The sequence below is a fragment of the Orbicella franksi genome, chromosome 7 (genome assembly GCF_964199315.1).
Source record: "Orbicella franksi chromosome 7, jaOrbFran1.1, whole genome shotgun sequence".
In the NCBI taxonomy this organism is placed as follows: domain Eukaryota; kingdom Metazoa; phylum Cnidaria; class Anthozoa; order Scleractinia; family Merulinidae; genus Orbicella; species Orbicella franksi.
In genome coordinates, this window is record NC_138151.1 from 24,931,525 (window position 1) to 24,944,123 (window position 12,599).

Sequence of the window (12,599 nt, forward strand, 5' to 3'; positions counted from 1 at the left end):
TGTGTAATGTATCTGGGATTCTTCCACCAATGGTGTCTTGGATCAAGGTTGTGGGTGATATGATTATTAATGAGCATGAGCTGGTGATCACAAACATTAACAGAAGTCAAGCTGGAGAGTACAAGTGTGAAGCCAGTAATCTGTGTGGCAATGCATCACAGACAGCAACAATTGAAGTGCAGTGTAAGTGAAAGGTTGTTTCAGACTATTATGTTACTTGGTATATAATAATATATTTTATATATTGTTTAACTGGAATGGTTATGTTGAAGTGCAGATTAATTTATTAATGGTAGAAAATTGCACCGTTCTCTTGATTTTGATTACTTTTGAGAGTTTGGTTTTCTGTCCTTTGGTGGAAAACATCACGAAATGCAAGATGCAAGTTGGCTATCATGACATAATAACCGCCTAATATGACATCACCATCTTATGTTGCTTATTCAAAGGAAACATTTTTAAATGTACGTGTACTGCTAAGTGACCTCTGATTTTCATCTTCATCGCTTAGACAACAATTCTTGCAGTTATGGTAGATCCTGTCAGTAGCGTACTATATGTAAATTAAATTGTGTTTTTTCCTCAGATGCACCAGACAATGTGCAATTGGAAACATCTGCAGTTGATAACAAAGCAGGTCGTGGTGACGTTATCAGCATTAACTGCTCAGCTGATGCTGTTCCATCTGTGACATCATATCAGCTGTTCGAGAATGACATTGCTATCTTTGACACATCAGGAATGTGGACCAAGAACTTTGCACCTGAAGGAAGGTTCATCTACAAATGTGTGGCTAACAACTCTTTGGGAACAGGAGAAAGTGCAAGTGTTACTGTTACTGTCAATGGTAATTTTGTTTCTTTTTTATTAGTGATTTGTTGATCACATGCATGTGTAACATTCTTGCGTTGCTTTTTATTGTTTCGTTCCCTATTTAAATCACGATATCTCAACGGGACAAATACTTTACATTTTTCGCGCGCGTACTTTTACGAATTTTCAAAAGACAGAGTTAAGTTATTTACACTTGGGCGTACAACATTGACCGCGGAAAAATCAATGCCGTTGTTTTCTTAGATCTAAAAAAGTCCTTCGACACAGTTGACCACGAGTTCCTTTTAACAAAATTAAGAAATTACGGCATATATAGTAACGCGCACCAATGATTTAAGTCATATTTAGAGAATCGTACTCAAATGTGCTCCATCAACGGGTCGGTCTCTAAAAGCTGTTCATTAAATTGTGGTGTTCCCCAGGGGACCATTTCAGGGCCACTACTACTTCTGTTATACATCAACGATCTTCCAAATTGTGTATCAAATTGTGAACCGAAGACGTACGCTGATGATACCCACCATACATACGCAGGTGATAATGTAGACAATATTAGTTGCGCCTAAATCAAGATTTAGAAAATGTTCACAATTGGCTGAGAGCAAACAAAGTCACTTTAAATATGATTAAAACCCAATTCATGCTTATCGGATCTAGGCAGAAGCTAAGAACTCTCACAGAGTCCCCGAGATTTGCAATTAATGATTTTCAAGTTAGCCAGGTCACTACCGCAAAATCACTTGGAGTGACCATCGATGACAGACTCGATTGGAGTGGCCATATCGAGAAAGTAACTAAGACAGTCGCTTCTGGTATTGCGGCCATAAAACGAATAAGGCACCTTGTCCCTCAGGCGACCTTAGATTTAATATACCAAGCTTTGATACGGCCACACCTTGACTATTGCAATATTGTTTGGGTAAACTGTGGGATAACTTTACGGGATAAGGTATAAAAGCTACAAAATAGAACAGCCCGTGTTTTGACCTACTCGAACTATGACAAAGACGCTGGTCACCTGTTCAAACTTCTAGGCTGGAAAAATCTAGCTTGCCAGCAGCAAATTCAAAGAACTACGATGGTTTACAGGTCTCTGCACGGGTTGGCTCCAAACTATCTCAGTTCTAAATTTGAAGGCGAGAAATTGCATATGACCTATGGGACTCTGAGAATAAACTCAATGTTCCATTACCGCGCACAGACTATCACAAAAATAGCTTTAGCTATAGTGGCGCCATTCTCTGGAACAGTCTACCTTGTAACTTAAGGGAAGCAGGGTCCCTTGGGCAATTCAAACGACTACTCAAAGAAGAACTGTAAGGTACGGCATTCGTGGAAAGCAGCTTTTAAATATTTCTCATTATATTAGCATTAGGTATTTTTAAATCAATCAATCAATCCATCCATCCATCTACCTATCTATCTGTCTATCTATCTATCTATCTATCTATCTATCTATCTATCTATCTATCTATCTATCTATCTATCTATCTATCTAGATAGCTAGCTAGCTAGCATGGTATTGTAGCCATATTAGGTCAGTGACTTGATATCGCAGAATAGCAGGACAGAAGACACAGCTTCTGATTGGCTTACTAGTAATTTGGGTAGGTAATTGGTAGCTGGTGTTTTTTTTTTTTTTTTTTTTCGTCTTCTTTTTTTTATTATTATTACCAATATCTACGTTACCTTTGCAATGCTTACCTATACACTGTAGTAATACTCACAACACAAATGGCAGTTAGTGTTAATTGTAGTGTATGTAGTTTATTTTTTGTGTGGCGAATTATTTTAGCTAGACCAAGTAGTTTTACTTGTTCTCCGAAGATGTTATGGAGTGTAAGTACAATGGCCAGCTCCCTCTGTCAGATCCACCTGCACGCAATCATGGAAGTTGTTTTTATCATCTTGGACTGGATATTGTTTTGAAGAATATAACTACCACGATTCCCTGCAGGCGCATCTCACTGACAGACAAAGCATTTATGATGCAATCTAGAAATGGTCCATTTGAGATTTCTGTCATCTTGTGTTTATAGTCCCGTCATCAATTGAACCCTTGAAGAACAACACTAACGTAACAAAAGGTGGAAATGTCACTCTGTACTGTAATGTATCTGGGACACCGACTCCACATGTTTCTTGGACTCATGTCAGCACAGGCAAGAAATGGTACAGTAAAACATGGCTTATACTTAATGTCAAGGTGGACAACCTTGGAGAGTACAAATGTGAAGCAAGCAACCCCTATGGAAATGCCACTGTAGCGACTTTTATATTTTTTCCAGGTAAGTGTTTCATGCAGTTTTGGTAGATCCTTAATTTTGACCTTTAAAACTGTATCGGGACACCTTAACAATAAGACTACGAGCCCAAGTTTGAGCAAATAGTCAACGAGACGCAGCCGAGTTGACTGTCGCTCATGGAAAACGAGGAAAAAATTAGAAAACCAGCAAATGTTTTCTGTTTGATAATTTTTTTTTATCCTCCCGTCTGTATGGAGAATAGGACCAGGATTTAGGTAACGGGCCTTCGTAAATGCATCTTGTCACACAGGTATTTATTAATGTTTGGCAGATCTCTGAAAGCTGTCTGGAAAGTAATTCCATGCCGTTGTAAACGTTAAACTTCTGTTTCTGCTTCTAAACATGGAAAACAGGGAACCAGTTTTGAAATGTGTGTTTTCTTAACTTCATTGTGATGGAATGTTATAAATATGTTTGATTGTGTTTCTTTAATGGTTTTAAATTGGCCTTATTTTAATAGGTGGATTGTGTGAGGAAAGATGTTCTGGTAAGAAATCCTGTCGTAAGTTTGGACAATACGTCTGTCTTTGTGAAAATGGAAAGACAGGGACAAATTGCGACAAGAACGGTACGTTATTCTTATTCTTTGGTTTTTATGGAGTTATTACTGGACACTAGTCGTCACTTCTTCAAACTTCAGTAAATGATTGATGCACAAGTACACAGTGCTCGTTTATACATGTATGTCTGGCAAAGTTAAACAGCGAACCAAACATCTACTTAACCTGGTTTACAGATGTCAAGTTCATGGGACAGTTAAATGTGTTGTCCCACATTGTGTTATGCCTTGTATTACCTTGATTAGCCATTACAACCTCTTACCGTGATTTTGAAGAGAGCTAAATGTACATGTTATTGATGGAAGGAAATCTAAAAAGATGTATGTACATGTATATAATTGTGCATAACACCAAAAAAGTAAAAGGTTTAGTAAGAGCTGATGACAGTCACATTGGTGGTTACTATAATCATATCAGCTTTATTATTACACAATGCATAGTTGTGTCGAGCGCTGCGATATGTGCTTTTGTTTAATCTTTATTTACAGCACAATTTTTTAAAATTAATCAAAGTAATTTGAAAGACACGTAAAAACGTAAGAGGGTCGCCCACAGTTTGGCAAATGTATTTCAAAACATTTTCTAGCATTGGAACTATTGCAAAGATTTTGAGACTCGAAGTTAACAACCTGTTTTAACGAAGATGACAACCTGTTTTTTTTTTTTAAAGTATGTATACGATATTTAGCACGGGTTGTGTTCAGGTACACGTACATACACGTAAAGCATGTACCTGTATTTCCTGAATTAATTTTCTTGAGGACTCACTTTGGTAAGGATGTGTGTAATACATACAAGCTCCTGCGCGCCGAAGGCGCGCGAGCGGAGCCCCACACCTTAGAATATTTGGTAACCCATTGATCTGAAAAATGTTGGTTGTCACCTGAGTGTCCGTACGTCCCTTTCGCAAACACCTTCAAAACTAAGAGATTAGCACCATTACCATAGCTACATCTTTGATTATGGGCGTCCACGCTATTAATTGACAGCTGTCACAACAAGCTATCCGCTGACCAGTATCACTTGACTATATCGCGGGCTTAGGATGTTGCGTGTTTTTTTTAAAGTTGACCACTGACCATTTACTGGTTTATCGATTGGATCGCGGGCTCAAGTCACGTCCTTTCTCTGGTGGAAAAGGAAGGAGTACTCGGAAAGGCAAAATTTCGGCCCAAGTTAACCCCTGGCGCGTTGTTGACTTTTCTTCTGACATATTCCTTGTACAATCGTCTCTTGGAAAGTCTCTGAAATATTGCGTACGTAATTTCTACAATCTTGGTTAGGCTTGTTGGGTATAGTTTGTTAAAATTTAACTGGAAAATATAGCAAAACCATACGCTGAACAATTACGTGCTCACAATTGATCATTTTTTGAGTTTCTGATCCCAGAAAAATTAATTCTCTTTTTCCTTTATCGTCAGTTATTGCGCTTTTAGGCTTGCCTAAATCTATATATTACTTACCTTTAATATTTACGCTGCTTTGGTTCTGTTCCTGTTAACAGAAGAGGTAAAGAATACTTTTGAAGTTGGAATTGAATTTAACGAAGAGTATAAACCGGAGTATGAAAACTTGGAGAATCCAACAACGCAACTTTTTGTCAATAAAATAAAGGATGCTGTAAGTGCTATTTTTTGACTTGGACTCAACATATTGTATTTGTGATTTGTATCGTATATTTACGAATGATATTTGGGAATTTTCCCAAAACTGCTCCCCACTCAGCTGAGTGGAGTTGGATCAATTCAGAATACTTGTGAAAAAAAAAAAAAAAAAAAAAAAAAAAAAAAAAGAAATGCAGTGTGGTGTCTCTTAAGGAAGCTGCGTGGCTGAGTGGTCAGCGTGTCAAACTCACAATCCAGCGGTCCCAGGTTCGAGTCCCGCTCTTGCCACTACCTGGAGTTGTTTCTCGGTAGCCCAGAGTTCAACTCCTCGGCCTCGCTTATAAATAGTCAACTGGTTTGCCTCCTGCCAGATGGGATTCATAACAATGTTATGTTCAATTTAAATTATTTGTTTCAGTTGTTTGCTCGGTTCCGCTAGCACTTGTGCTAGGGGGGCCGAGCACTTGTGCTTTTTTCAGTGTGTTACATGCGGTGTTAATACTGTTAAATTATTTTAGGTAAACGAGGAGTTCAAGGACTCAGGTGTCCAAGATGTAAAGGTGACAAAACTGAGGTAATTATTATTTGCTGTTACTGTCACCACTATACTTGTATTTAGTCGTTCGTCAAGAGCCAACCATCTTACATTGAGCATTGCTACTTGAGTTAAGGATTACTTTATATACGTGTAGACCGATTTCGCGAAAATAAGCAGTAAGCATTTTGATCCTTGAGTCTATACCTCAAGCTATGACAAAAACTGCAACGCCATTCAGCAAGCCATCTCGACTGATTATTTTAAGTTACCCTATGTAGACTCCTTGACTAGAGAAACACAGAAAAGGCTACGCAAACTCGTTCAGTGTTATTGTACCAACATCGGAATTAAGTTAACTTTTTCTTCTGATTTGCATGTTCAGTCGCGCGTAAAAAAAAAAATAGAATTCATTATCGTCGGTGATTGCGAAATCGGGAAGAACAGGTCATGTGACTTAAGTTTTAAAAGGAGAAATTCATCATGTAACGACATTCGAAGCCAAGTCATCAACAGTCGTAAGCGTAAACATCAAGAAAGCGATTAAAGGGATCTAACGACTCAGGAACACAAATTGTAAGTTTCGAAATCGTTTGTCGCTTCGATTTAGAATGTTGTAAATAGTAATTTATCTCGCGATTATTTTAATTTCAGTTGACTACGATGTAACCACGGACGGAACGAGCCGCGTAAACTCTAGTTCAAATAAATTTGACAACTTTTGATCCCTGGTGGGCTAATCTTCAAAATAAGTAGCACCTTCAACCATAGGAGCAAATCATCTTCTTTTAAAGTTGGTAGTATGTTTAGTGTTAAGGATCCAGTTCCTCTCAATCTCCGTTCGCCCGTTGTCTACAAGTTTTCGTGTGCAGGATGTAATGCCTGTTACATCGGCGAGGCTAGCCGACATCTCTCGACGCGCGTTCATGAGCATCTGAGCAGGTACAAGAACTCGCACGTATGTCAGCATTTGCAGCAATCCCAGGCATGTCGGTGTTTAGCTAATAAGAACTGCTTTTCCATTGTGGATTGTGCATCCAACTGTGCGCGATGACGTCATTGTTTAAGACCGAAAGTGCCTTTGGGAACACGTGAATGTTGCTGTTTAGCTGGAGAAGCCATTTTGAAATTTTGTATCGAGCGAGTCTAAGGAAATCTGTGTAATCCTCGTCTGAGACAGCTGTAATCTAGAAGTAGAGCCTACGGAATCTTAAGGAAATACAGTCAAGTGAGAGAAATCTTGTACATCCAACAAACTACAACTTATGTTGAAGGAAGCAATGCACATCAAATGGGAGAATCCCACTCTAAATAAGAAGCTGAAACATGCTGACTTAACTCTCTCGTTCTGATATTATTATTTATGTATATACATTTATTTAGTACCGGTTTATTTATTTATTTATTTTTTCATAACATTTTGTGTCATAATCATTGTAATTATTTTTATTTTTTTACAGTTTCCTTCCTTGTATTAAGTGTAATGCTCGCGCAAGTGTTATTCCATGTCTCGCGCTTCTTAAAATTGTACGTTAATATTTTCGAAAATTTGAATTGTATCACGTTTTACTTATACGCCATTGCTTGTATTAATTCAACCGAACTTGTAAACGAATTCACAACTGAAGATGATTGTTGAACGATCGAAACATGTCTTGTTTTAAACTTAAAGTTGTTGTCCATTTCTTTAAAATAGTTACTGGCCTGCTATTATATCCAGACCATTTGCAACACCATTATTTTTGAGTTGACTTCCCATTACTAGTTGGTCCATGTGGATTAAACAACAGTGTGCTGTAGCTTTTATGTACCTTGCATGTCAAACCATGTATTCTCTTTGTTTGTGTTTATTTAGTTTTGTTTATTTTTATAGAGAAGGAAGCGTCATTGCGGACATGGAGATCACATTTGAAGAAAGTGTGGGTGCAAGTGAGGTAGACGCGTTGCTATCAGAGGCAGCTAAAGATGGAAAGATGGGCGACCTTGAAGTCAATCAAGTACAAGCTGATGGACTTATTAAAAGTTAGTTGTTGTTACATTAAAACTATATATGAGCCCCATTTAACTATATATGAACCTCGAATTAGAAATGGAGTTGAACCTGTAGCTACATGTAACTTCAAGTCATCCATTGTCCTTTTTATTTATTTATTTATTTATTTATTTATTTATTTATGTATTGATTACGTATTTTTAAATCTATTAGTTTCCTATTCAGTATTTTTCGAAATTTCCATCTACTTCTTTACAAGGCCAACTTTACCTCAGGAGTCTTCAAAGGAAAATCAGTATCACTGCTTTTCTTGGCTTTGTTTTCTTTGACGACAGTCGTCGCCTTCATCGTTTGCCGGCCATCATATTGCTACATTCTAGGATTAAATGTATTGCATATTTATTCAGTTTTAGATTTTTCAACACCTGTGCCATCTGAACCAGCAGAAGTCAATAGAGACGTTATATATGGAACAGTTATCGCAATTCTCGCCCTGATGTTAACCGTTTTTATCACCTACATGATACTGAAGCACCGGCAACGTAAGTAAAATGCATCCTTTACTATCACGTTCATATTGGCTATAGTTCCTTAGCCGAAGAGAAGTTGCATATGATTAAACTGGGTCGCAGTTTAACCTTAATTCTCTGTTCAGGATTTAAGTAAGATTTACTAGAAGACGCAACCAAAATCCTTGCAATTCTCTAAATACATTTTTTTTTTAATAATCTTGGCATTTGTCGCAGGCTGAGAGTAAGGTACTTTGTATAATCCTGAAGATTTGTTATGATTTAATGATTCTTCCTATTTTACCCTTCTTAGGTCAAGGAGATAATCGGTAAGTCGACTTTAACTTCTAGATTTACTTATGAATTAACATATTGTATTAACTTGTTTCCGTTCTGGTAGTGTCATCAATTTGAAAACAAACGAAGAGTACTTCGAAAGGTCTAAAATCCTAAAATATGCCTCTAGTCGTTAATGTAACATTTTCTAATAGAAGCTAATGAATTACGTGAACTACAAAGCATACATGGCCATTAAATAGTGTTTGTTTTGACATGGTGACGAAAAGTCAATTTCGCTTAGACTACTTATACTGAAGGAAGCTATATGAATTAATCAATATGAACGGATTTCGTAGTTACACGTTATACTGCAGTATGCTGGTGCCTTTAGAAGGACAGTAATTACAGTAGTTCCCGTCATTAGGAAGCCTGCTCCCGTGGACGTAACTGGCTATTACTTCTCCGACTTATTAAAAACGGAATTTAGCCGAGTGAAACAGCCAAGTAGTGGCTCGTCTTCCACTGTTTCCAGGTGGAATTAGAATTAACAAATGTTGATATTTGTGGATGGAGGAGAACCAGAGAACCCGGAGGAGAACCCTCTGAGAAAGGACGTGAATCTACAACAAACCCAATACACACTGGATGCCGGGGCGCTGGCTGCAATTGAGCCGTCTCATAACGTTTACTGTGCCATCCTTACCTGCTTCGCCTTACTTTTTAAAAATCAAGATGATGCGCCTGATGTCGAATTTGTTGTTCTGTTCTAGATTGGATAAAGCTGCTCTGGGGGAAAGGGGAGCTCAACTTGTAAGTTTGAAGTTAACACTAGGTGCGGCATGTAATTCTTAAAGTGGCAGTCAATAGGCGAATCTTTGCTGACGTCATTGTTTACATTTTTCCTCATTAGCATACGACTTGACTCATAGAAGCCGTGGCCGTATATATGAACTAAATGCAAAAGTTGAAAAAGTTGATTAAGGTAATTCCTCTGAAATAAAAGTGACAATAGATTTTTGTTCAAACTTTGTCCACTGAATATTTGTCATATGATAGCTTCAATTTGGAAATAAAAAAAAGGGGTGCCCATGCTCATTAAGGAGCAGTGGGGCATTGAAAATGCCCCATTTTGGCATTATTTGATGCTTATTAGAAGAACGCATTCCCAGTAATTGTAAGATCTTTGTGAGTCTAGACTCAGAAGAACACGCTTTAAACTACAGTCAGTACATTGTGTCGGACACAAATAAACATTTTAAGTTTGATTCAGACAGAAAGCTAAATCCTTGATTAAAAATTTGAACCAAATTTCTTGACGTGCTTACCGACTGCAAAATAGAAAAGACCACAGTGTTTCTGCTATGTTTCTTATTTATTCAATTTTCAGCAATAGAAATTAGATCAGTCTTTTCTCACGCAAAACTTATGATTAGATGATTACAATGCCTGGAAAAAAAAATTGGGGTGCCCGTGCTCGTTGGTGAGCTAGAGCCATTTTTCAACTGACAGAGCTCAATATCAACGCAAATCTCTCATGTTTTCAATATGCGCGTGCACGAGCGCGCGCTAATGACGCCATAAATTATGCGCAGTAAGGATGCGCAATGCAAATGTGAGGAATGACCTTAAGTTGAGCAATTTGTGCAATTTCCAGCTTTTTGCAAGCAATATTGAAGGAAATATCAGCTATCAAAAATTGCGAAATTGCTGTGTGACAAAAAAGTTAATGAGCCATACATTTCTCTATAAAATTTCAAGTTTTTAGAAGAGAATTTCTCCGAAACCATTCCGTGTATCGGGCTCAAATGTTCAGAGATAACTGAAACCGTTATGCCTTTTCAATATTTAAAGTTTTTCTTTTATTAGCGTCATCAGATAGCGACAAGCATATGTTGATAAGGCAAAAAGTGTAAACAAAGATTCGCCTATAGGCCTTAAGCAATTAAGATGGATTACTCAAAATTCACTACAAAGCCCTGTTGACACTTGTTAGAATTCATAGCGCGAGGGCTTTCGTTTTGGCGGGGAACACGAGTGGCGAGGCCGCGAGGGGACTGGCGATGAGTCAAGTTCTCTCACGGCTTCACCGCCCTCGAGTAATTATGCAATGAAATGCTATGCAATACAATACAATACAAATTTAATTAACACTCCCCAGGGGAGCTTTTCGATATTTTGTACACCCTGAAGGTTTAAACTCTGCTTAGAAGCCTTTGCCAATCCCCCCCCCCCCCCCCGCCCCCCACCACCTAACTTACACACTCCCTCCCCAAACCCATAGGACTAACCGGAGTGTGATTTTTCCTTTCAAACTCAGAACGAGGAGGTGGAAATCGAAGGAAGCAAGGAAAACGTTAAAACTACTAACCATCATGCTTCAAGTCAATGCATGGCCTTAGTTGAAGTTTTACAGTCCCAAGGAGGAACAGGCCCAGAAATAGTATCTAATAGTATCTAATCTTAGTATCTAATCAATATGGCTTTAGATCTGGGAGCACCACAACTGATTGCTTGGTAGAATTAATGGATGAGATAACAAAAGCCCTGGATGAAGAAAAATATGCGGTTTCTATTTTTCTTGATTTAAGTAAAGCATTTGACACGGTCAATCACTCTATTCTGTTATCCAAACTTGACTCATATGGTATTCGAGGCATTGAAAATCAGTGGTTTAAGACTTACTTGAGCAACAGGAAACAAAAGGTATTTGTTAATGGTATCGAGTCTAGTTCTCTTTTAATAAGCTCAGGTGTACCGCAAGGGTCGATTTTAGGTCCTTTTCTTTTTCTAATTTATATTAATGATATTGTTAAATCAACCAACTACTTCTCCGTAAGACTATTTGCTGATGACACTTCTTTAACTGCGACTGGTAAAGATTTAGACGTACTTTTACATAGAATAAACTCTGAATTGCCTGCTATTTATGAATGGTTATGCTCAAACAGATTAACCTTGAATTTAAGTAAGACAAAATACCTGGTTTTTCAACCACGACAAAACAGAAATTATAATTTACATATCCCTCTTAAACTAGCAGACCGGTACCTAGAACAGTCTTCCAGTGTTAAATATTTAGGTCTCATTATTGATTGCTCACCGTCTTGGCACGACCATATCGATTATATAAGTAATAAAATTAGCAAACGTGTAAATGTTATTGCAAAACTAAAACCCTATGTGACATCTCAATCCCTAACAAGTATTTATTATGCAATTATATATCCCTATTTAACTTATGGTTACGTACGGTAGGGTAATAATTACGAGGCTCCATTGTCACAATTGGTGAGACTACAAAACAAAGTTTTTAGTATAATCAACAATGTGCCACTTCGTGATCCTATTACTCCCCATTATGTAAACCTTGGTCGTATTAAGCTTCCTGCCATTGTTAAACTATATACCTGCCAGCTATTATATTACTACTTAATTGATGAAAAACCGTCTAATTACACCTTATCTCTGGTATCTGAGCAACATAACTACGTTACTCGAAGTGGATCCCTACAACACTTAAATCCCGGTTTCTCCAGAATAAATATAAGGAAATTTAGCCCCACTGTTATTGGTTGTTACTGTTGGAATGACCTTCCTTTATCTATAGGTAACTTAGCAACTAGAAAACGTTTTAAAAAAACACTCTTCCAGTATTATTTTGCTCAGTATTAATTAATTCATACCTCTTCCTCTCCTATGTTAAGTTAACTTTTTTACCCTAATTATTATTGTCAATTAAACAAGGGCATCTAATTAGCTTGCTATATTTTTGCCCTTTTCCATTTCTCCTCTTACTTGTCTACTTTATATCTATCTTTGTAATTTTAGAATGGAATAAATAATTGAAATGAAATGAAAATGAAAATATTACCTTATTCAGAAATAAATGAATATGCTCCATTGCACCCAGGAACTCGTTCATGGAAAGTTCCAAGAGAAAATATAATCATTGAAAAGATAATTGGTAAGGGTGCTTTTG

At 37.4% G+C, this 12,599-nt stretch overlaps 2 protein-coding genes across 2 annotated transcripts in view; both read left to right on the forward strand.

Moving 5' to 3' along the window:
- Positions 1-12,599, forward strand: part of LOC145492238 (uncharacterized) — a 213,475-nt gene that overhangs the window by 65,691 nt on the left and 135,185 nt on the right. The window contains 2 exon segments of the mRNA XM_081471595.1: positions 1-183; positions 587-847. The exon segment at positions 1-183 is cut by the window's left edge and continues 63 nt beyond it. Coding sequence (XP_081327721.1) covers positions 1-183; positions 587-847 — 444 coding nt within the window.
- LOC145492545 (uncharacterized) lies at positions 5,151-12,438 on the forward strand. The gene is made up of 8 exons (XM_081471997.1): positions 5,151-5,320; positions 5,823-5,878; positions 7,713-7,861; positions 8,240-8,374; positions 8,655-8,670; positions 9,391-9,430; positions 10,938-11,060; positions 11,274-12,438. Exons 3-8 carry the CDS (start codon positions 7,735-7,737, stop codon positions 11,304-11,306), a joined length of 474 nt encoding a protein of 157 aa, XP_081328123.1. The 5' UTR covers positions 5,151-5,320; positions 5,823-5,878; positions 7,713-7,734; the 3' UTR covers positions 11,307-12,438.

Coding starts and splice junctions, on each gene's coding strand:
- LOC145492545 (XM_081471997.1), top strand. CDS start 7,735: ATGGAGATCACATTTGAAGAAAGTGTGGGTGCAAGTGAGGTAGACGCG. Junction 9,431..10,937: donor GGGAAAGGGGAGCTCAACTT/GTAAGTTTGAAG, acceptor TTTCAAACTCAG/AACGAGGAGGTGGAAATCGA. Junction 11,061..11,273: donor GAGGAACAGGCCCAGAAATA/GTATCTAATAGT, acceptor ATGGTATTCGAG/GCATTGAAAATCAGTGGTTT.